This window comes from Colossoma macropomum, unplaced genomic scaffold, assembly GCF_904425465.1.
Source record: "Colossoma macropomum unplaced genomic scaffold, Colossoma_macropomum, whole genome shotgun sequence".
NCBI classification, from domain to species: Eukaryota; Metazoa; Chordata; class Actinopteri; order Characiformes; family Serrasalmidae; genus Colossoma; species Colossoma macropomum.
The window spans coordinates 25,863,027-25,887,059 of NW_023494791.1; the positions used below are offsets into that span (position 1 = coordinate 25,863,027).

The window sequence follows — 24,033 nt, forward strand, 5'->3', positions numbered from 1 at the left end:
AGGACAAAGGGACAAAACAGTTGCACTGCTGAAAGATCTTTATTTCTTTATTAGATCTACTTTAAAAAAAAGAGAGAGAGAGAGAGAATGTCATTTTCCCATCCTGACTCCTCTACTCTATTAAACTCATCCTCTTGAAAAAGCACCCGCAAGTCACAAAATATCACACAAGGCTACTTACACAGAGGAACAGAGGGAAAGAAAGTGAGTTAGAGGGCTATGAGAGTGGAAAGAGGGCTGGGGATGGGCTTGTGTCTCAGAGGTTTGGCATTAGGTGCAAGTCAGTGGCTAGGAAATCATTAGCACTAGTTTACAATGTTGTTGAATTAAGGCCTAATAAAAGTGTCCTGTCAGCAAAAAATTCAAATTACATTTTAAATCAATCATAAGATTTTGTGAATCAGAAATTCACAGTAATTCACACCGAAATTAACATGTTGAGGATTTAAAATTAGAATAAAAAAGTTATGATTAGGCTCACAGACAGTGAATATGGAGAAGGAACATGTCTGTTCTCCTGCTCTGCATCTGTCACAGGGATTTTAACAGTACAGAGAGACTGAATGAGATAGAAAAACAGTACAAAATAAACACAAAAATAAGAGGAATCATCAGATTCCTATAGCTGTCATTTTTAAAATACCCTTAATAGTTTACTTGTATTCTCTACAGCTGTGTTAGTCTCACACTTAACAGGGTCGTTATTACAGTTTTACCATGTGTGATTCTCTCTCACAGCACTTTGGCAATCAGAAAGGCAGTGTTGCACTCAGATCAGTGTATCTACATGCAGAGCAAGGCTCCTTGTCTATCTCACACACACACACACACACACACACACACACACGCTCGGAGTACAGACACAGTCTGAACAGTCATATGCAGTAACAGTAAGATACATTGGGTGAATACAGCAGTGCATAGACTGACAGTATAGCTGCAGTTCAGTGGTGCAGAGTCTTCTCTCTGCAGTCAGTCTTTCCTCCACACACACCTGCTGTATCACAGAGATTCCCTGAGTGAGGTGTTTTCACTCAGCAAAGTCACCTCTGGGCCTTCTTTTCCTGAGAGTGGGCAGACCAGGGCAGGTGCTGGGGAGTGTGTGTGTTTATGTCTCTGAGACTGCAGCACAATAAGGTCAAAATGAACTTGTATAAGTGTTTATGGGGGCAGACTGGAGTGTGTATGCCAGTGTGACGAGTGTTAGATGTTGGGAAAGTGGTAGTTGAGTTTGCGCAGGTTGTTGTAGTATTTCCTGTTGTCCACAGCTGGGAAGATACTGCTGCCGGTCAGCTGAGGTAAGTACTGCGGACAGATAGAGAGAGAGATGTGCCTCAGATTATTTATAAGTAGACAAATGGCCAACCTGTGGCTATTCACTTGTGTAGGTCACCTGGGTCAGCTGAATAATAGTTCTTATTATTTGATATTTTTTATTTAGATGTATTTTTATGACCTACATGAGAAGTTTTGGATACTACAGTAACAGTGACAGAACTCTTCTGTGTTTGTCTTTCAGGAAAGCTGGAGCTGAGCTCAGTTTACTGTAGTGTACATTTTATTCTATGCTATTATTATACTCTTATACTATTAATGCACCAATAAAACTAAGTGAAACTAAACTGAAATAAAAAAAAATCAACATGCAAAAATAAAACCAAATGGAAAATTTCAATTCTATAATTACCCTGGTCTCCTCTTGAGCTTTAGCAGAAATCTCAGTAAAGTCACACATTTGCCAAGATAATAACGCTCATGTTTATCCACAACTAAACCCTCATCTTTCCTTTATCTCTCTTGTGTTTCTTGTCTCCTATTTGTCTAATGGACCACGTTGACCCTTGCCTCAAATTGCAGGCTTGTTGTTAGGTTACTAATCTCAAAACCTATTTTTCAGTAACTACTATATTTTACTAATATCTAAGTTTTACAGTTTTGTAGAGAGAGAAGGAATGAAGTGTGGACCTCGCTTTAAAAAAAAGTCATCCAGATAAACATATATAACCACAGATTAATGCCCCCACCCTGTTTCTGTCAGCGTGGTGGCTGTGGTAACTCACCCCCGGGGGAAGGTGTTTGCGGGGTTGGCGTTGTGCTCGTCTCCTCGCTCTCTCCAGTTCCCGTGTGGCACTCTCTGTCTCCTCTCTCTGACTGTCAAAGTATGGGTGCTCCAACAACTGCTCACACGTTAACCTCTCAGCAGGGTCCATGCGCAAACAGCCCTGAGAGAGAGAGAGAGACAGAGGAAGAGAAAGAGCGAGTGAGTGATCCTGAATATTCTATATAGTCCGTCTACAGAGCCCATGTTCAGTTTACTTAATGTCATTTTAATTAAACTGTTCAAAGGCCTCACCTTCATCAGACTCAGTGCCTGGTAGGAGATGTTTGGATACTTCTGCTCCAGAGGCTCCTGCACACAGAAAAAAAACACACATACACACTCACTCATTTACACATGGGATAGAGGTGAGATCACCCTGCGTCATCTCTCTTGTGTTTCTTTTTCTCGCTCACACACACACAGGGGACTGAGGTGACGTCACATACACACACATATGTAAGGCCATGTGTTTGCAGAGTGGAAACATATATGTGTGTACGTGGCTCTTTGTTGGGACCAAATGTCCGAGGACGATGGAAAAAATGAGGGTTATTCCACACTGACACACCTGAGGCCTGGCAGGTCACATCATGGTTTTCCACCAATCAATAAAAAAAGAAATGAATAGAAAAATAAATAATATCACACAAAAATTTTTATTTAATTCATGCAACCAGGCAAAATTTCATTTTTCATTATGAATTTTTAAAGGGTGAACTGGTGTGGATTAAGCCATAAACATTTTGTGGAGATATCAGGCATTTTTGCAGTCTATGTTTTTTATGATTATACAGTGCTTATTACACAGTACAGTATCTTTCTGCTGCTACCAGCAGCTCTACCTAAATCTCATTAGACACAGGTCAGCACACTGCGCTAGCTGAAGAGAGCTGAGAAACCCTTTCATTTTTTAAAGACTCTATTCAGTGGGAGGAATAAAAATGCAGAGCTGCGGTAGACAGAAGATCAAACACCTCTGAAGACAGCGTGTCGCTTTGCCCAGCTCCACATTTAGCTCACATAATCACCTTTGCCTCAGCTGCTGCAGGATTCCTCCCTGCTATTTATGTGAACTCCATCAGGTATATGCTGGATAAACGGCAGCCCTAGATAACCTTTTAGCTGACTGTAGATCAATCAAAGTGAGCTTGTTTTTTGGAGCTGAAGCCACTCTGAGACACTCACCATTTCCTGTGGTTCAGGAACACAAACTCCACTGAAAAACTGGTTACTGCTGAACACCTGCTGATGCCTGGGGATCAAATCACCTGCAATCACAGCGCAAACACAGACACAGCACTCATTACCAGCTAATGTACATGGACAGTGTACATGCTCCCATAAAAACAATACACTATGAATATACAGTGGCTCCAGAGGGTATTTGGACATTTATGCCATACAGACTATTAGTCTCAATGCTGGTTTTAACAAGCCGTTGACCACTTGGCCTCATCATTTTCCCTCAGGTGAATCCCTGACACCATCTTAAGGGCTGTTTTATTAGTTTATTAGCTCAAGTGGAGTGTGTTAGATGAGGGCCGAGGGATCGAGTGTTGACAAAATGTTGACTTCGGCAGCCAGAAATCATTGTGACCTGACATATTTCACTTTTCAAACCTGAAAATAATGGTGGACTAAGCTGTTTATAATACATAGCAATAAACTACTTTAAAATGCTTAATATTTCAAAACCATCACATTCGATTTACTGGGCTTTAGATCACAAACTACTCCATCTGTTATACATAACTGCTGATAGAACTTCATCACTGTCCTCTGCTAGCTTGTCAGTTAGCAAGCTAAAGGCTACACAGCTAATGACAACAAAAAGAAAAGGCTTTGCACCATGGATGTACACCACATATAGCCAGACAAAGCAATTATTAAAATTATGCATGTTATGTTCAAACTTCTAAAAAAAACATTGCATTGCGCATTGCAAGATTTGCTTGCAAGGTTTGCCCTTGGCAGTTTAAAAAATCCACCCGTCGCTGTTCCCTCTAAGGTTGCCACCTGTTCAGGATTTTTCTTGATCATCCCAGATTTTGGCTGTGTGTCTAAGAGAAAATAAGTTCTATTCCTGTCACAGAATCCATAATCCAGTGTTTTTCATATATTAGCATTTCTTGGGAAGTTTAAGCTGTTTCTTTTTATTTATCAAACCATTTGTATACAAAGAATACATTTGATTAGCTCAGATTACCCTCAAGGTGCACTGTTTGTGAAACGCACTAGGCTCTATTGCAACACATAGTTGAGAAGATGAAGTTCTGTAGCTGAACTGACACGTATCTACCTTTGGCTGCATTTTTAAATAGCTACGCATCCACTGAATTTAGTCTAACGAGTGTCCAAGAATTTTACAGAGTTGAGGTGGCCCTGCCTCCCCTACTGCTGCGAGTGGCCACTTGTATGATACAGATCTGAGTATGGAGTCAAAGAAAGTATTGAAACTTAAATATGTTTAAAAATATATTAAGTTTATTGTGTTATGTATTGTGTTATGTCAAAATGTCAAACCAAGTGTCATTTATTTTAAACAGTCCATTCCAACACTGTCATTTTCTTTTTGGCAAAGAATTCTTTCAAAAGCAGCTGTTGTGTTTCAGATTGTTTTCATTTGAGCAGTTTCTTTACAGACTTCTGCAGATTCTAATCCAGAATGCCCATCAAAGACCACAAGCTCACCAACACCACTGTAAAAAAAAAAATCAGCCTCAGACCTCTGTGCTTTACAGTAGTCTGGCTGGAATTCTTCTCCAGGCATCCTTCACTCAAGGAGCATTAGTCTGGTGTTGTGCTAAAAGTGTTTAATTTTACCAATGGTTAAATATATAAAGTGTCCAAATACATTTTGAGGCCACTGTATGTATGTTTGTGTTGTCCTACATTTTATTTCTGCTGTTTCTCTCACCCAATGTTTTCCTGATGAGATATAACTGGTCTACGTCAGATTTGCCAGGCCACAGGGGGGAGCCAGAGAGCAACTCAGCAAACACACAGCCCACTGCCCATACATCCACCGGAGGGCCATACTGAGTGTCCCCCACCAGCAGCTCCGGAGCGCGGTACCACCGCGTAGCCACATAGTCTGTATAATAATCACACGGCCCAGCTACACACAGACAGAGAGAGTGACAGAGACAGAGAGAGGGATGGTGCATTGTTAAGGAAATGTGTCCCAGTTGTCCTGTGTGTGCAGTGTTTGATGTAGATAATTAAAATCTGCTTGTCTGTATAATGTAATAGGCCATTGTGTCATTGTTGTCATGTTCTGTACTCAAAATCACTTGTTATATGAATAATGATTTATAACTTATAAAGCAGACACTGAAATACTGTAAATTGGACACAAAAAAGGCATTTTTACATGTTACATTCATTAGTGTTCACATTTGCTTTTTAGCTTTGCACCTTTGAATGCCAATCTCTAATATGAGGCATTATGCATGTTAATTTTATTATAACACTTCTGCAATTTTTTACAGCCTTTTCAGACAAATGAATGACCTACAGCTCTGAAAATCATTCTGCGCACATGTAAAATGTAATTTTCACAGATTCCTACAAATTATTTAAAACTTAAGCTCCCTGCACAAAAATAGTTGCATGAATTTCATCTCTAATACTTGGTTAGGCATCTAATTGCCTTAATGATGGCACCATCTCTTCAGATAGTTCTTGTCCACTTTAGGCCACTTACTACTTTCTGTTTAAGGTCTGAGACTAACATTACATTAACACTCCCACATTTCAAGATGACAACCGTAGGTTGTCTAAATGTGACTGGTTCAATAGACATGACAGAACTCTGGCAAAGTTTCAGTGACCAGCAAAATCACCAGACCTCAATCCCAACTGTGCACCAAGTTAGTGGAAGAGTGGGCTAGAATGGACAGGAACTCTCGAGAGACTGGTGTGCTCCTTACCTGACAGGACAGAGCTTATCAAACTGTAGAGTACTGTAGTGAACTGTAGTCAGAGTTAAGCAGAATACTGAAAAAGTATTCAGTATTGTATTCATTGCAATATATGAAAAGTAACATACCCAGAACAGATTTAGAATCCGTCATGATAAGGCACGCTGGAAAAAAACCCTTCACTGTTACTGTTTGGTAGTTTTCTTCATGTAATTCTTCTTTTAATATGTTTCATGGCAAAATCTTGCAAATTTGACTATGCAGTAGGTAGTGATTTTCAGTTAATGACATTATGTAACATCATGAGTACAACACAACACTAAGCCTATCACTCGTGAACATATCTATCATCCCTCAAAAGATTTTAGTAACAGTGAGATTAGTAACTGATCATCACATTTATTATAGTAGATTTATCAGTCTACTCAGGCTTTAGTAGGAACCTCAGTGTTTGTAAAAAAGCTGTTTTGTCACTTCTCTTTTGGAGTATGTAGTTACCAAGACAATCTATCTAAATTACACTGAAATGTCTAACAGTTTTTAGAGGGTAAGCTAATAAAGGATATAGTAAAATGTATCATAATTATTTTCATTTTAGTAACAAGGTGGTAAGTATAAACATACCAAATAATTTCACTATTGTCACATGTTTAAAAGCAAGAAAGTAAATCAGAAACACTTATATGCTAGAAGATGGCAGTACACAATACAAAGATATTTTCTACATTAAATGGTAAGAAACCAGTAAAACCACAGTAAAAATCATTGCCTTCATTCTTTTACAGTTCAGATTGTTTTGATAATATGTAATGACAAAGCTCAAAACTGTTGGGCATTCTAGTGTAATTAAGTTCAACTGTCTTGGAACTTACTGTCATGTTGCCCAAAATAATGATCTGCTTTGGTGTTTGTCCCTCAAACTTACATGGTTAATACCTAGACATTAGGGAACTATAGAAGAAAGCTTTACCATTTTAACTTCAGTGGGTATGTATTTTAAAAGTGTTTTCCTACAAATTTAAATGCAACTGTATTCTAAATACTGTCACTAGAAAAACAAACTTGAACAGAATCCAGATATTTAATTTATATTACTGAAAACATTGAACTTTTGAGCGGTGATTCCAAACTTTGGAACAAATGTGTTTGTGTTCTTGTACATACTGAGGATCCTTGCGAACCCAAAGTCGCAGAGCTTGATGACCTGATGTTTGGTGATTAGAATATTCTCTGGCTTCACGTCTCTGTGGATACACTAAACACAACACACATCCCAACACGCACAAGTGTTAAATTAAAAATTGATGGTTGTCTATGGTTTCAGACACACTTTTAAACACCTACATGAGCTTTGTATCTGGCATGGCTGTAGAGAGGTTCAGTATGCTGATGTAATGCTGCTGACTGAGTCGAATAGAGCCTGGTGTGTGTGTGTGTGTCTCATGTTGGAGATAAATCATGGGGCAGATATCTGATCTGAGAACAGCATTTACCCACTTTTACAGCAGCTCTAAATTCACTAACACCGTTTAGATTAACATCGACAATCTGAAACCTGACCTCACGCAACTTGCACTGTCTCTCTACCCCTCTCTCTTACTCTCTTTCTATCTCTCTCTCACTCACAGTCTATCAAATGTGCACACAGAGTCTCTCATTCATTTTCCCCATAAAATGATTCACCTTTAACTTGTGCTACTGAAAATAATGGGCAGGTGGAAGACAAAAATTCTTACGTTTTGTTTATGGCAGAAGTTAACAGCCTGCAAAGTTTGCCAGGTGATGCTTTTAACCAGGTGCTCTGGAACTCTGCAGAAACAAAAGCAAAGCCTATAAAGCTCTATTTTCATGCAATATAGATAATTAAGATAATCAGTTCATATCAGCAATATAAACTATATGTCCAACAGTCTGTAGACACCTGCTCATCCAACTATTCATCCAAAACTAAGGATATTAATAGGGAGTTTGTCCCTTCTTTGCTGTAGTAACAGTCTCTACTCTTCTGGAAAGGCTTTACACTAAAAGTTAGAACATTGCTGAGAGGATTTGATTGCATTCAGCCACAGTGAATTAGTGAGGTCAGGTACTGATGTTGGATTATAAGTTTTAGATCACAAATGCCACTCCAACTCATCCCAAAGCTATTGGATGGTGTTCCATCACTCAGAGAGAACACAGTTCTAATGCTCCACAGCCTAGAGCTGGGGGGGATTTACACTCCTCTAGCCAACATTAGGCACTGGGCATGGTAAACTTAGAATCACATGCAGCTGCACCAGAGTGTCCTATTCTATTGGCTTTTCTATGGAGATTAAACTGAACACCTGTGTAAGTAATGGGCGTATCTTAAAGTAGCTGAATTCAATAATTAGAAAGACTGTTAGATCTAATTTTTATACATAAATAGGTCAATGAAAGTTTTTTAGCTAGAAAAAATGGGTCAGGCTATGGCCTAGCTGGCCCTGCCCTGTACCATGGGCCGTGAACAGAGTGTTCTCATGTGCCATTTCCTTCCTCTAATTCTGTCCTGTGGTGCTAATGTGTGTAAGTGCGTGTGTGAAACATAATGTAAAGGCACTATTGTGAGCTGATCTATGTGTGTGTATAGGAGTAACAGATAGAACACTCTCTATTCAAGCCTGCTGGATGTGTGTGCATGTGTTTGTTGACTCTGGGCTCATAGATCTGTTTTCTGACAGAGGGAGCTAAATCTAGCTATCGGCACCCTGCCTTTCTTCCTCCTCCTCCTCCTCCTCCTCCCCCTCCTTATTACAGGACAAGTCCAACATATAGGTAAATAACCCCATGTTTCATTTGTTTGACAAGCAATAAATATGCTAAGAGACTTATTGAGTGAAACAAGCCTTTCTCTTGGAGGCGTATAAAGGCTACATTTCTGCCTAGCCATTAATAATCTTAGGCATTGGAACGAAGCGACCGTTCCAATGGGAAGTTCAAGAAACCCTCATAAATCTGTCCTTGTGAAAATATGTGCAGAGCACACTCTTTGTTTTGCTCTTAAAAATAAAGGTTTTAAAATGTTTCTCGGCTTGGATGTACAGTTTTACAAAAAACCTGGTATAGAAACTTTACGAAGTTTAAAAAGGTTCTTCACACTCACATCTCATTTACAAAAAGAATGAAAGGTTCTTTGAGGAACCAAAATTTGATCTAAAAGATCACTCAGACGTGGACCTCAATGGTAAAAAACAAGCAAAATGTGGCATATTGGTCCTTTAAAAGTGTACAAACATTTTTATTACTTTTGATAAACAAGTGAAACAGGAAACCATTTCCCAACATCCTTTGAGCTACGATGTGAAGTAAATGCACTAGAGACTGAAGCTAGCATTGTCTGAGTTATTTTTATGGGCTCTTCACAAGTGCACTACACTGGGCTATTTGGATGCGGTCAGCCAGCAAAGCATTCTGGGAACACACTGCTGTAAACATTCCACAACAAACGTGTCTGGCCACCACAGCAACAGAGAAACAATATGGCTGTTTGTGTGGAAAGGAGAAAGGGGCAGAAAAATGAGCACAGGCACTTTTCATCACAGCATCTTGTGCGAGTTTGTGTGAGTGTGTGTGGGGGGCACTCACCCTCTGGGGTATCTATCGAGCTCGTTTAGGACTGTGTGGTCGCAGTATTCGAACACCAGGTGCAGCTTCCGCTTCCTCCGGAACACTTCTATCAGGTTCACCAGGTTACAGTGCTTGAGTTGCTATAGACACAAACACACACCTGCTGTCAGAGATGCTTTGGTCACTTTGGTTCTGTAGTCATAAAGGAACATCCGCATATTCACATGAGTTTGTGTGTGTGTGTGTGTGTGGACAGAGGCAAGCTGCTGCATGTCTTATCTGACAGGCATCGTAAAATCACAGAGGCCACACACAACATCTCCAATGGCAACAGGTCACCATCCACTGCCCTATTTAAAGCAGCTTCCACTTTACGATTCTAACATTAAACAGTTAAACCTGCTCACACACATTCACACTGCCCAGGGTCCAAACACACTCCAAACCAAAGTCCACATCTCTAGGAGACAGTTCACTTATCCGTCATAACTAAGAGGATTATAACTACTACACTATAAACCACAGAACATGTGACGTTTACAACCTAAACGTCAGTGTTGAAAGAGGAATATACCAATTTCTCACAATTTCTGTCTGATTCAAGGTTATTCAGAGTGGTTTGAAGTGTAATGTTCCATTCTAGACTAGATTTCTTTACAGTGGTGGTGACGGGAATCAGGGGTTGTCTGCAACACAAATAGACAGGGTCCAAACTGACTAGTGAACCTACAGATAAATAGCAGTAAACCTGAAAAAAGTTTTCTTTAGAGACTATTTTGCCTTACAATGCCCTTCATGTATCTCTCCACTATAAGTGTCTGTTTTAAAAATAAGGTTTAAGCCCAAACTGCATAGCAGAACTACCATAAAACAATGTCTCAGGCATCAGGCCGTGTGTTTGTAACCATTTCCTGTAATAACACTTTCGTGGGATAGCTTTTAGAGCCGTTAACCTGGAACCAGACGGCTGGTTCCTCTCACCACCACTGTGAACAAGTCTGATTTGGTAGGTTTCTATAAAACAGAGCATTTCACGTCAAACCACTCTGAATGACTTTGTTTCCATCTTAACCATTTGTTCATGCATAAATTTTGAAAAATTGATGGAATTCCCTTTAAAACCTAAACAGCCTGTGAAAAGAAGTGTCCTCTTTTTTAACACTGATTTATTTTTGAAGATAAGCGTTCTCTTCTTTAACAGAAAGCCAAGCTTTTCCCAGTTTGTTCTAAAACAGGAGAACAGCTCAGCTGAAACAATGTTTAGAACCTGTGCATTTAGACTTTCTGTGTACGACTAATAACTGATAGCAAAGCAAGTGAAAGTGCAGAAATGAAGGTAGATTCACTCTTATGGAACAGAGCTGTTTAATCACCTTCTCTCACACGCAAACACATCAAGGGCAGTGTGTTCATGGAATCTCAGTGAACAGGAAGTACCAGACATTAAGAACTGCTTTTTTTTCTTTTCTTTTTCTATGTAACACAACACACCACCCCTCCAGCCTTTTTTTATTAATGAGACGGTTTTGTTTTGGACAAACTCTACTAAGTGAGTTTAGAACCTACCAAAGCTTACACACACAAGCTCTCACACTGCGAGATTGTAAATAAAAAATCCAAACTTTAACACCGATATAAACATGTGCATACACTATATATTAACTAATTGAGTATGAAACTGCAGAGAAGTTTTATTCAGCTTTTAATCTTAAGTTGTATTACACAGTAACTACTATACATTCTTCAGTAACTACTATGTAGTAATGAGATTGACGAACTGAAGTTCCAGTTTAAGGGGATAAATGAGTGCTAACAGTGAGTGAAGAGTGATATAAACTCCTGATGCGATATAAGAATGACATGTAAACTCCCATAGTGATGTAAGAGTGATATTTAAACTCTCACAGATATAAGAGTGATATTTAAACTCTCAGAGATATTAGAGTGATATTTAAACTCTCACAGATATGATATTTAAACTCTCAGAGATATTAGAGTGATATTTAAACTCTCATAGATATAAGATTGATATTTAAACTCTCAGAGATATTAGAGTGATATTTAAACTCTCACAGGTATAAGAGTGATATTTAAACTCTCACAGAGATATTAGAGTGATATTTAAACTCTCAGAGATATAGAGTATTTAAACTCTCCGATTAAGAGTATTTAAACTCTCACAGAGATATTAGAGTGATATTTAAACTCTCACAGATATAAGAGTGATATTTAAACTCTCACAGAGATATTAGAGTGATATTTAAACTCTCAGAGATATTAGTGATATTTAAACTCTCACAGATATGAGTGATATTTAAACTCTACAGATATAAGAGTGATATTTAAACTCACAGATATGAGTGATATTTAAACTCTCACAGATATAAGAGTGATATTTAAACTCACAGATATGAGTGATATTTAAACTCTCACAGATATGAGTGATATTTAAACCTCACAGATATGAGTGATATTTAAACTCACAGATATGAGTGATATTTAAACTCTACAGATATGAGTGATATTTAAACTCTCACAGATATGAGTGATATTTAAACTCACAGATATGAGTGATATTTAAACTCTCACAGAGATATTAGAGTGATATTTAAACTCTCACAGAGATATTAGAGTGATATTTAAACTCTCACAGAGATATTAGAGTGATATTTAAACTCTCACAGATATAAGAGTGATATTTAAACTCTCACAGGGATATAGGAGTGATGTAAACTCCCACAGTAATACAAGAGTGATATATAAACTCCCACAGTGATATAAGAGTGATGTAAACTGCCTCAGTGATACAAGAGTGATATATAAACTCCCACAGTGACAGAAGAGTGATATAAACTCTCACTGTGATTTGAGTGGTATACACTCACACAGTGATATGAGTGATGTAAAAAGCATCAGTGATAAAAGGTTACATATGTACTCTTACTATGATATGAGTGATATATAAACTCCTACTATGATATAAGAGTGATATATAAACTCCTACTATGATATAAGAGTGATATATAAACTCCTACTGTAACATAAGAGTGATATTTGATCCCACAGTGATATGAGTGACATGTAAACTCCCACAGTGATATGAGTGATACAAACTCTCACTGTTATAAAAGAGTGATATAAACTCCCACTATTATACAATAGTGATATATAAACTCCCACAGCCCTTTTATGAACATTAGCTACTTTTCGGTTTTCCATGCAGTGTTTTAATAAATATTTCAGCGTTTTTCAACCTAATTTCTATCAGCTGCAGCGGTAGCTTCTGACTGATTACAGACCATAATTTAGACCGCTTTTCTGTGCTCTGCTGCTATCGTCTGTGGTAATTTCAAGAAGCAGCAGATAGAGATGAGGCTGAAAACCCGCCGGAGTATCCCTTTAACCCCATCCCTCCATCCCTTTACCTTCAGCATGCGGATCTCTCTGAGCGCGATCTTCTTGATCACTGGATCGTCCTCGGACTCCACGAACTTCTTGATGGCCACGACCTGACCCGTGTCTTTGTTCCTGCACTTGAACACGACTCCGTACGAGCCCTCGCCGATCTTTCCGATCTTCTCGTACTTCTCCATGCTGGAGTTGGCCAGCACAGTCCAGGAGCGCGCGCGCACACCATCCACCGACCAGTCTGAAAAGCACATCATTAAACGCGCGACATGAGCTGCCTTTATTCCTGAGAACCTGGAACTGGAGGTCATGGGCGACCTGTCCGTGCCTGGACCAGCCTCGGTATATTAGACCACTTAGTAATTTTGCTAAGACAATAGACTTCTCGCCCGCGGTTTTCATTACAGTGAGTGTTTTAAAGCACGTGATAAAATCAGGAGTCCGTCCAGAAGAACAGATCAGCTGCTCTTTATCTCAGGATCTTTCCCCCAGCACGGATCCCGGGGCCGCGATCACTATCAGGCTCCTGGGCGGGTGTTGGGAGCGGAAAGCGCTTCTGTGTTTCACTAAAGATCATTTAACCTCCGCGGACTTTTCCACGCGGCGCTCGCGTTACGTAACGCGCTCCGGTTCAGCCCCTCATATGGGAATCTGATGTATAGCCATACATGCACATATATCATAAAGGGTCAGGCATATGGTCATATAGGCCTATGTAGTGTACCTATATCTAAGTATCAAATATTGGTCATATATGCATAATATATGGATCATACATAGTCAGTATACAGTCCATAAATGGATTGGAAACGGATTAACTAACATAGCGCTGCGTTTGTAACGGCAGTGTTGAATTAACGCGTGGACTCGAATCAGTTCTTATAGTCAAACCTGCATCTACAGCAGTAGCTTTCAGTCCTGGTCCTGCAAAGGTTCGTGTTTTCCTGCTCTAACTACCTCTAATGGAGGAAGGGGCTGTTAATGGGCTTGTACAGTGTTTCAGTGCTCAAAGACCATCAACACCATCAGTGTAGAATTAACTTCTACAATGTTCACTTAAGTCTGATATCAAACTGGAATCATACAGACCGAGACAATGTGTAGGTTCATTCAGCACTAAAGATTTAGATCAATACAAAGCAAAAAACACTTAAAAGCTTAAAATGGCCTACCTTAAAAGGTATGGTCCACACAAATGGAAGAAAAAACAAGTTCGTCGTCACTTCTCCAAGATTTTCAAAGCTGAGTCAAAGGGGTCTGAGGGACTCGTGTGTGATGGCTGCACAGCGGCTGCTGCTGATCGGGGCGCTCGGAGCTGCTGCTGCTGCTGAAGGTGAAACCTGTGGAGGAGAGCTGTTTGTCCCTGTGTGTGTTTGGGCTTGGTGAGTGTTTGGGAGGTGTGTGAGTGGACAAAGAGTCGGAGTTTCGCACGCGGAAGGAGCGTTACTTGCTGTCCGCGTTTTTTTTTCCCTCACCCGTATTCCGACAGAGCCCGCACTCCTGCGCTACGATTGGTTAGATGTTCGTGTTCACAGGACACTGTTGCGACTTCTAATTACTCCCAGCCAATCGGTGCGCAAGAGAAGGATTACTATCAGCCAATCACAGCGCAGGGGCGGTGCCTTTCGCAATACGGGTAGAACTTACGAAGAAAAAAAAAACATCACGCACTTGGTTTCCACAGAAACCCGCGCGTAGACTCCACCTTCCTGTGGTTTACAATCTGCACAGCAACACGCTGTTGCTTAAGCGGCGTGTTTATGAAGCAGCAGAGAAAATATAAAGCCAAGCTCAGTCACTGCAGTTCAGTGGTATAGAATCTTTTACTGTCAAACTAGCTCAGCATAAAAAGGGAACTAATTAATATTAAAATATTTACAACTTGTGAAGAGGGCAGACAAGCACGAGTGTGGTCAGTAGATGCATGATCCACAGTACACTCAAGAACAGTGGTTCTCAACCCTGGTCCAGGAGGCCACCTCCTCTGTACGTTTTATTGCTCTCTCTGTTCTAACAAACGCACTCTAAACTCAGGAATGGCTTGTTAATTACATTATTAGTTGAATCAGATGTGTTGCAGGAGGAAAAACACCATAACGAGCAGTGCAGACCTCCAGGACAAGGATTGAGGATTTAGAGGACTGAAAATTTAAAAAGGAGTAAAAACATACAGTACTGGACATATATTTATGTTCAGTGATTACATATAGCAAACATATATCGGACCGCTGGTTTGATAAGACAAATACTACAAACAATTGAGAGAAAAAAAAATTGAAGATGAATGAAAAAAGATGAGTGAAAAAAGTAAATTGGAGTGTGAGTGGAAAATGAGCACTGAAAAGTGGCATTTTGCCTCAGACTCTGCTCAACTATCAGTGGGCCACCCAGAAAATGCTGAGCAGAAAGCCAGTGGGACACCAGCTTTGCAGTCAATGGGCCAACAGTGGCTCACTATCCTCTTGCTACCTGGGATGTCATCTGCATCATGTAAGTCATTTTGAAATGACATGGCATTGTCAAAAAATTTGTTAGTAAACAGTCTACTTTGGTCACTGAGTTAGATCAGCTGGAATAACTCTCAGCTGTGTTGCGCTGCAGCTCTCAGAAACGGAGTTTGAAAACTACCTAAACCATCAAACCCAGTCTTCCTTCAGCATTAGCAGCAGTCATGAATTAAGAATGGAACATGAAGAGCACAGTGTTTAAGTTTTCACGTTGTATTACTGCCAACCAACTGTGACAAACAATTCTGCAACCACTGAATGGATTAAATACAGCTGCAAATTGGTGTGCATGTATATTCAAATGTGTCCAACACAAAATATGACTTATGTACCTACAGAACAAATCAAAATCCCAAAGAAATCTAAAGTTCCTTGTGTAGGATCACATTTTAATTTAATAATTTAACTTTAAATCATACTTATGGAACATGAGATTTGAATTAACATAATGACACTGAATCATTAACAGTCCTTTTTTTATTACAAAAACGGCATACATTAGAACTGAAGCCATGGAAATACTCTGCAAGTCATAAAAACCTAGCATCTCCCATGTTTTGTCATTCTTAAATACAAAAACATCAATGTACAAAAGTGCTTACATGGTGCAAATATTGAATAAAAGATTAAAAAAAAAAAGATAACCATTTTACATCATAACCGCATTCTAAAATGTAACCAAGCGTGAGAGTAGGAGGGACTTTATTACATAGCAGTAAAATAAGGATGTAGCCATGCTGAGTTCTGCTCTGGTTAAGAGGAGCAGCTGGTGCCCTCTGGGTAGCATTTAATTTAAACTACAATGTGGCTACAGCTCAATAAATTACATTTAAATAGCTGATGCTCCAAAAGCCCTCACTCTCCTTACAATATCCCATTCCTAGTAAATACTCCCAATAACAGTTTGAAAAATTTAATTCCGGCCCTAGATGAGAATTAACATGGTAAAGTTCATTTTGAGCATGCATTAGTTGCATACTGAGTTAGACACACAGGAGGTCCTGTTTCTTAAAGAGTTTAGTTAAGCACACCCAACAGTCCCCTACAAAAGGCACTTCATAGTATCGTTTTTTTTTTTGCAGTATCACCGTTGTTTAATATTCCCGTTGCTGAAGAGTATTGCGGGCAGCTCTGCTATTTATTACACTTGCTGGAATCTGAACCATTACACTGCTGCGTTTGGTCTGATTTAAATACCCATTAGCCAATAACAGAGGCAGAAAGATGCATGGCATTGGGCAGCTCTGAGAAACCATTCAGAGATATAATAAGACACAATCTGGAGCACTGCACTCACTCACTGCCTTTAAACTGTTTCTTAAAGGAGAACAGTTCTGCTCACCAAGCATAGTGCCAGAGAGGAGTCCATTGCTAGGCAGCTATGGATCCATAATGGCAGCTGCAGTGGCTAAGTCATTGAGTACTATCAGCATATACGTAATAACAGGCTAGTAACTGTTCTCATGGCCCGCCAGGATGTAGAGGTTGCTGAGAGCAGTCGGATTATCTGTGGGCCTGCTCTCCAAAACCACCACCCTAAAAAAACAATAAAAAACAGCATACATTAATGCTTGGAGGAGCAAAGGTTAGAAAAGAGAATAAGAAAGGAAAAGAGCGAGAAAAGAGGAAGGGAGAGGCAGAAATTTACAAACACAATTCCAAAATTGACCCAACAGAGGCAGTGGGTAAAATGTAAATAAAAACAGAAAACAGTGATTTATAAATCTACTTTACGTAAAACAGTACAAAGACAACATATGTAACGTTTTTCCTTCTCAATGTCATTGTTTATTTTTATAAATACACGCTTGTTCTGAAATTGATGCTTCCAACACAGTACCAACACCCCACCCCACACACTCTTAAACAGATGATGCAATTATGCTTGGATATAAAAGAAGCATCCAGGAAAGGTCTAGCCCTTCACGAGCAAGGATGGGTCGAGGCTCTTTATAAATCATAATATTTATGGAAATAACGGACGTCATGTTCTATGAGCCAAAGAAGTAAAGGACCACTCAGATTGGTATCAGCATAAAGTCTGTCATGCTATGGGGAGTGTTAGTGGGTAACCTGCACATCTGTGAAAGCACCATTAACGCTCAACATGTTTTGGAGCAACATAAGCTGCCTTATAGACGCTGTCTTTTTCAGGGACACCCATGCTTGTTTGAATATGACTGCAAGCAATGTTTTGCACAAGCTACACAGCAGGGCTGCGTAATCAGAGAGTGCAAGACAGGCCTGCTTGCAGTCCTACAGCTGTCTCCCATTGAAAACGTGTCTTAAGCTAAAAATACAACTACAAAGGCCCTGTAGGGTAGCACAGCTGAAGACTTCCATAACAGAAGATTGACAAAAAAATTCCTCTTTTAAAAGCTGATCAATTGGTATCTTCAATTTCCAAACATTTATTAAAGGCTGTTAGAAGGAAAGGTGTGTAACAGTGTTAAACATGCTCCTGTTCCAACCCTTTTTGGACTGTGTAGCAGGCATCAGATTTGTAATATAGATAGTGCATATTTACAAAAAAACAAAATTCATAGGGAAAAACATAAAATATTGTTTTTGTAACATGTTCAATTTCAGGTAAAATAGAATTTACTGATCACTGCTTTCTGTTTTTATTAGCATTTCACATACTGTCCTAACTCTTTTGGAATTGGGGCTGTACGCAGAAAGAGAACAGATGAACAGTAATACTAAGACACTTTCTCTGAGCTTCTGGCTCTGTGCGGCTGGTCGTGTCCTCAACAGAGGGAGATAGATGAGAGGGGGAGGCAGCGGGCACAGGGCATCAGATGAAATTACAGCACACAGACACACACACAGACACACCAGCCTGGCACTGCCCATGTCACAGTGAATAAAACATAGAGTCTAGGGACAGAATGTGTAAGTGCATGAAGCATGTAAGTACCAGAAGAGACCGCCAAATCACGCCTATGAGCAAAAGTGGGGCTAACAGTGCTCATGCTTGGGCTGACCAATATGCGCTGAGAATTTATGGCGCTGTGCAGAAACAGACTATGTAGGTTGTGAGAACGAGACTCATTTCTTAACCGGGCAGAGGCCAAAGCCTTGGGGCCTAGGGCCAGCGCACCTGTTTCACAATGGATGAGTGCAACCTACCAGAGCTCTGACACAGAGGAGAATGTGTGTGTTTGTAATAGATACTGTCTCCTCCCACACTGTACTCCAACACTGACATTATTTTCCTCCAGAACTAGCTGCACATAGGGAACCCAATGGTTGAAAAGACACAGATAAAGCTTTGAGACTGTATGACCCTTATGGTCTTTTCAGTGTATTCTGCTGCAGCCCCTCATCAGTGGTCAGTTTTGACAACAGGACCGCTGCCAGCTGGATATTTTTGGTTGGTGAAATATTGCATGCTAGCTTAATATACACAATGACTCTTTAAAACATAGTCTTCAGGTATCAACTTAAATTTAAATTTAAGCAATTTAACTAGAAATGCCAATTTTTTTTGGCCACCTCCAATTCCATCAGTTTTTAATAGAGTATCAGCTGGTACCAAGTGCTAATCACTATTTGTGTTTGTGTGTTTACATAGATAATGTAACTGTACAATTTAGGTAAGATTACTCTGCTGTAAAATAAGTTACTTTTTATAGTGTGTTTAAATACTGGCTCATGATCAAATCTGATGGACCTCTCTGATAATTTGGCTACCAGCTATTTTAATATTCTGCATGACATCACTTCATTTTTGATATGTGCACAATGGTGTAGACTCTGAACTGATAGGTTTTGTTTTATTGGAATAATAATAATGTGAACCAACCAAAAGTCCTCCTATTTGGCCATGAAACAAGTTTTACTGAGATTTAAATTTAAGCCTTGCATCGTACGTGCTCACACTCACCCAGAGCCCAGTGTGCCTAGCTCACCATAGAAACAGAAGCAGTAAGGGAAACCACTGGCTCCCAGAGGATAGGAGACATGGGGGTGGAAAAGGCGGGGGTGTTAAAGTGTTTCCAGGTGATGATGAAACAGAGTGAACTATGAAGCACTTGCCACTGGGAATAATGTATGAATGGGTGGGTGAGTGATAGACAGCTGCATACAAACAGATTAAGCAAGGGGCAGAGGGAGGATGAGAGAGAGAGAGAGAGAGAGAGAGAGAGAGAGAGAGAGAGTGTGTTACCTGTCTGATCCTAGCAGTCTAAACACTCTGCTTGGGTCACAAATCTCCTGTGTTACCTGCGGGCAAGTGGACAGATGCATTAATGAACAGGTGGAGCTCTGCAATATCAACTCCAAAATTACGATGTATATTTAAACCTCTTGATGGGTGGTCTGCATTATTTCTTCCAAAATTATTTGCCACATTTTGTTGCCTTGACATTGGCCAGGATGCTCACAGTACCCCAAAATTGTGATTTGTTAGAGCGCTCATTTGCATTTTGCAGTCTTGAAATATTAGTATTGCAGAGGCCATACAGTGATAACTAGGGATGGAATACTGATGAATATGGAGGAATATGGAAATTATGGGCAGATGCAGATATCCAATTTTTTTTATGCACATACATACCCGCCAATGTGGATACAGATAAACATTTATAAGAAACTGGGACTAGCTCTACTTGGATTAGCATTACAGAAAAGAATGTAACACTTATTTGAAGAGGCTTGTAAATGCAGTAATAAAATGCAGACATTTTAGCACAGTAGCCCAGCATCTCCTAAATAATCTGCTCTTCCAGAGTACAATAAAACATCGTTTTGATCTGTTCAATGACAATATATTTTTAAAGCAAAAATCTGCTGACACACATATGATTCCAATATCATCAGACACCCCTCATGATAACAATTAAGAAACAATATATTGTGCAGCTGTACCCTGCACATAAATATGCCACTAAAGTGAATGCAAGCAAGGAACAAAATATACTGACAATGTGGCATGAACAAAACTGAACAAAAAAAACACAATAAGATAAGAAGGGGTTAGGGATAGAGTGATGTCCAGCCTTGGAAACAATGTACACATCTCAGTTTACAATAAAGTAACAAAGACTTAATAGAACTCAGCCTCAATAATAAAATCTAATTATTCTCCCCACCACAATTCACAAAATACTACAGACATTCTTATTATTAGTAAAGTCGCTGCTTTTCTCTTGTTACATTTTAGAAGCAGATGCTTATTAATCAGATGAGAATTGAAGAATCTCTTAAGGCACAAGGACCTGAAAGAAACCACATTATTCCACATACTGATTTTGGTAACTGAGCAACCTAAGCGCTCCAATGAACTGGTAATAAATTTGACTCCGTAGTCAAAAATCTGACTTACACATTTGTGACGCTTGATGCTTCATACGTATTTTGACATTCTGATTTTTCAGAACAATGCAAACACACCATTCTGTTAGTGCTATAACAAAGTCAAGTTCAGTGCTCCAGCAGATGAACTTGACTTTGTTATAGCACAACATCCTCCCTCTTAATTTATCTTGCGCATACAAGCATGTGCGCACACACGCACAAGCAAGCAATTACACAAGGTGACAGTGCTGGTGTAACACCTGACCGGCTTATCCTGCAAGACAGACAAGTCCCAGGTGGCCAGCTATTCTCTCTCTCTCTTACACACACGTGCAGTCAAGCGCACAGACTGGAATACTGTGGGTGCTGAGAGCCTTTCAGGTGCATCATAGAGGAGAAAAACAGCTGAATTATTTAATCCATCTCTCTCTGAGCAGCTGCTGCTTTCTGATTGGACATCAATTTTACATCACCTCTGACATTGTCATCTAAAAACACACACCGCCCTTCATATTCCTTCACTCACTGAAACGCGCGCACACACACACACACACACACAGTATTGGCTTTCATAAGAGGGGTTCACCTCCTGGTGATCTCTGGTCTTTTATTGTTCAGATGATGGTTATCAGGTGAATCATCTGAACATGACACATGGTGTGTAGGGTGACACCTCAAAAACACACACCACCCACCTACATACACACCGTGTCTTGCACACCCACCCACACTAACATAACCGACAATCAAATATTTACTAAAAACTTTTCACTGGATGTCACATTTGGATGTGTTAAAGCCAGAAATCATACAACCATAGAGTCCTTTTTGTGAGTAGCACTTTACTGAAGGGCAGCGTTCTCAAGGCTACATAACCTACATAAATGTTTTATGAAGATGTATTCAAAGTTCATAGTTCCCACTCTTGCCACAACAAAAAACATTCTCTACACTCTAGATGCTCTATCTGCACTTGCATTTGTCTTTTACTTGTCACATAGCCTATGATGCATGTATGGACTTCGACTAGATTTCATTTTGATCATTTAGGTTTGTTGTGGAACATATCTGCCAACCCTGTCACTCTCTACAAAACCTCATGGCATGGAATAAAGTTGATGCCATGGATGATGTATCAGTTTGCTAGATAATGACTGCAAATAAATTGCAAATGGCAAAAAATCTTGGAATAGAACCACATTTATAAAATTGGTTACTTTGTGCAATGTGTTACCACAGATATTCATAAAAATCTTACACAAAGCAAAATGAAACTCATTACTTAAGACCCAGAGAAAATATACACAATTCTATGAAAATACTGTCATGGCCTTATCACAAAGAATCAGGAAAATTGTATGAGCATAAATGGCACTCATTTTACTTAAAGAACAGAGAAAAGGTAAATGTAATGTGCACGAGGCAACTACCACTTCTACCTCTCTGAATAAGAGAATCTGTGAAACATACAAAGGTGTTCTTTTTCACTATCCCCAAAAAAAAATAATAATAAATCACGTTTAACCTCCTACCACTCCCATCAACGAGTATACTGTGTTCCTCCCAAATCGCAGTATGGAAGAATAATTTGTTGTGTTTTCCGATTAACACTGACATGAAAGAGAGCCACAGCACCGCACAGTATAGTGTTCCTTCTATTACTGCACACATGGTTCAAGTACAAGAATACCATTCAGACAGGAATGGTAACTAGCAGATGGACTGAAGTAAAAAATTTATCTGACAAAGAATGCAGAAGTGTGAGAATATGTGTAAAATAAGAGCTGCATCCAGCATTAGCACTTTGGGTAGGGCACATATCTGATAGATGGTTCATAGTTCATTTTGTATACAATGATTGTAAAGTATATTTGGATTCTTAAAAAGAAATATTCATGTTAATGTTGGTAACTAAGAGACAGACTATATACCTCATTAGATTTGAAGCTCTTCCCCTGCATACCGTGTTTCCAGAAGGCCAAAACACTGTCCTGCAGGCACACTAACACACATACATACAGGAATTATAACCACATTCATAAACAATACACACACAAAAAACACAAACATATCAGATAGTTATCTTACCGACTGTGCCGATGCAGAAGTCAAAGCTGAGTTCAGAAGCAAGTTTTTTATTAGACTTGAGCTTTCCTTGCAGATTCACTATCTTCAGATTTTCTGAAGGTAGACACACACACACACACACACACACACACACACACACACAGTTAAACATGGATCTACAGCACATATTTTCCTGCATGACCCAAATACTTCTACCTTCAGAAGAATGTCATACTTACTATCTAGGCACACAAGCACAGTGTCTCTCTCCAACTGAGTGACATGAATCGCATCAACCTGATTACCAGCTAGAACGAAAAAGAGAGGGAAAATTTGTATGTCATACCTGTGGAAGTACTACGAAGCAGACATGAGCGCATCCACTTATGAGCATATGCATGTGTGCGCCTGAACCAGTATCAATAAACCAGGAAAAGAAAGGGAATATCTTTTTGTATATAAGAGTTCACACAGAGTGTGCAGTACCTGAGCCAATTTCAGTGAACCAGGAGGAACAAGAATTGAGGTTAATGGTTTCGAAGCGTACGACTTGGCCAGGCTCAGTACCCTGACTGACGGCCACACACACCATGGGGTACTCCTGCTCTGGCACCACTAACATCTCAAATACACGCAGAGGACTTGGCAACGGGAAATCAAAGTGCTGGTGGAGAGAAATAAAGCCAGAAAGACAGAGGGAGTGGGAGAGGGAGAGGGAAAGAAAGAGAAAGAGAAAGAGAAAGAGAGAGAGAGAGAGAGAGAGAGAGAGAGAGAGAGAGAGAGTCTGACCAGCTGCATATGACAACCTCTTAAGAACATATTTGTGTGTGTGTGTGTGTGTGTGTGTGTGTGTGTGTGTGTGTGTGTGTAAGTAGGTATGACTGTGACTATGTTTGTTACTAACCTTTATAAGCATGAATCTCTGCATGGGTTCGTACCACTGTAGAAGAACGATGCCATACTGCAGTGCTCCACACAGGTACTTATGACCTGTATACGGATTTCGCACTGAGACAAAAGGGGGAAAAAAAAAGTAAGACACAAAAAAATAAGATGAAGATATAATATAAACAACAATAAAGATGTAACTTAAACGAATTCAGATTCATTAGTGGTAATAAGCTGCACTTCAGAAATT

At 39.6% G+C, this 24,033-nt stretch overlaps 2 protein-coding genes across 7 annotated transcripts in view; both read right to left on the minus strand.

The window, feature by feature from the left end:
- Positions 1-26: 26 nt before the first annotated feature.
- Positions 27-15,079, minus strand: cdkl1 (cyclin-dependent kinase-like 1 (CDC2-related kinase)). 2 transcript variants are annotated; one of them, XM_036574613.1, is made up of 10 exons: positions 14,193-15,079; positions 13,038-13,261; positions 9,631-9,752; positions 7,761-7,833; positions 7,189-7,279; positions 5,019-5,219; positions 3,287-3,369; positions 2,354-2,410; positions 2,061-2,222; positions 27-1,305 (listed from the first exon to the last, which is right to left on the minus strand). In XM_036574613.1, the coding sequence occupies exons 2-10, from the start codon at positions 13,203-13,205 to the stop codon at positions 1,204-1,206; spliced, it is 1,059 nt and encodes a 352-aa protein (XP_036430506.1). In that variant the 5' UTR covers positions 13,206-13,261; positions 14,193-15,079; the 3' UTR covers positions 27-1,203. The 2 variants fall into 2 exon arrangements, with proteins under 2 accessions (XP_036430506.1, XP_036430505.1); XM_036574612.1 differs by lacking the exon at positions 14,193-15,079 and having other exon boundaries at positions 13,038-14,149.
- Positions 15,080-15,986: 907 nt separating this feature from the next.
- map4k5 (mitogen-activated protein kinase kinase kinase kinase 5) overlaps positions 15,987-24,033 on the minus strand; it is a 42,004-nt gene continuing 33,957 nt past the window's right edge. For all 5 annotated transcript variants that reach the window (XM_036574610.1, XM_036574609.1, XM_036574608.1 and 2 more), the window contains 7 exons: positions 23,800-23,903; positions 23,382-23,559; positions 23,135-23,203; positions 22,917-23,009; positions 22,760-22,830; positions 19,699-19,754; positions 15,987-17,063 (listed from right to left, as the gene is read on the minus strand). In XM_036574610.1, the coding sequence (XP_036430503.1) occupies positions 16,976-17,063; positions 19,699-19,754; positions 22,760-22,830; positions 22,917-23,009; positions 23,135-23,203; positions 23,382-23,559; positions 23,800-23,903 (659 nt within the window). In that variant the 3' untranslated portion in view covers positions 15,987-16,975. The remainder of the gene's footprint in view (positions 17,064-19,698; positions 19,755-22,759; positions 22,831-22,916; positions 23,010-23,134; positions 23,204-23,381; positions 23,560-23,799; positions 23,904-24,033) is intronic.

Excerpts from the sequence above, each read along its gene's own strand:
- cdkl1 (XM_036574612.1), bottom strand. The coding sequence starts at position 13,331 with ATGACCTCCAGTTCCAGGTTCTCAGGAATAAAGGCAGCTCATGTCGCG. Across the intron at positions 7,834-9,630 it reads CTCGATAGATACCCCAGAGG|AGTTCCAGAGCACCTGGTTA; the intron begins GTGAGTGCCCCC and ends TTGTTTCTGCAG. Across the intron at positions 7,280-7,760 it reads ACTTCTGCCATAAACAAAAC|TGTATCCACAGAGACGTGAA; the intron begins GTAAGAATTTTT and ends TGTTGTGTTTAG.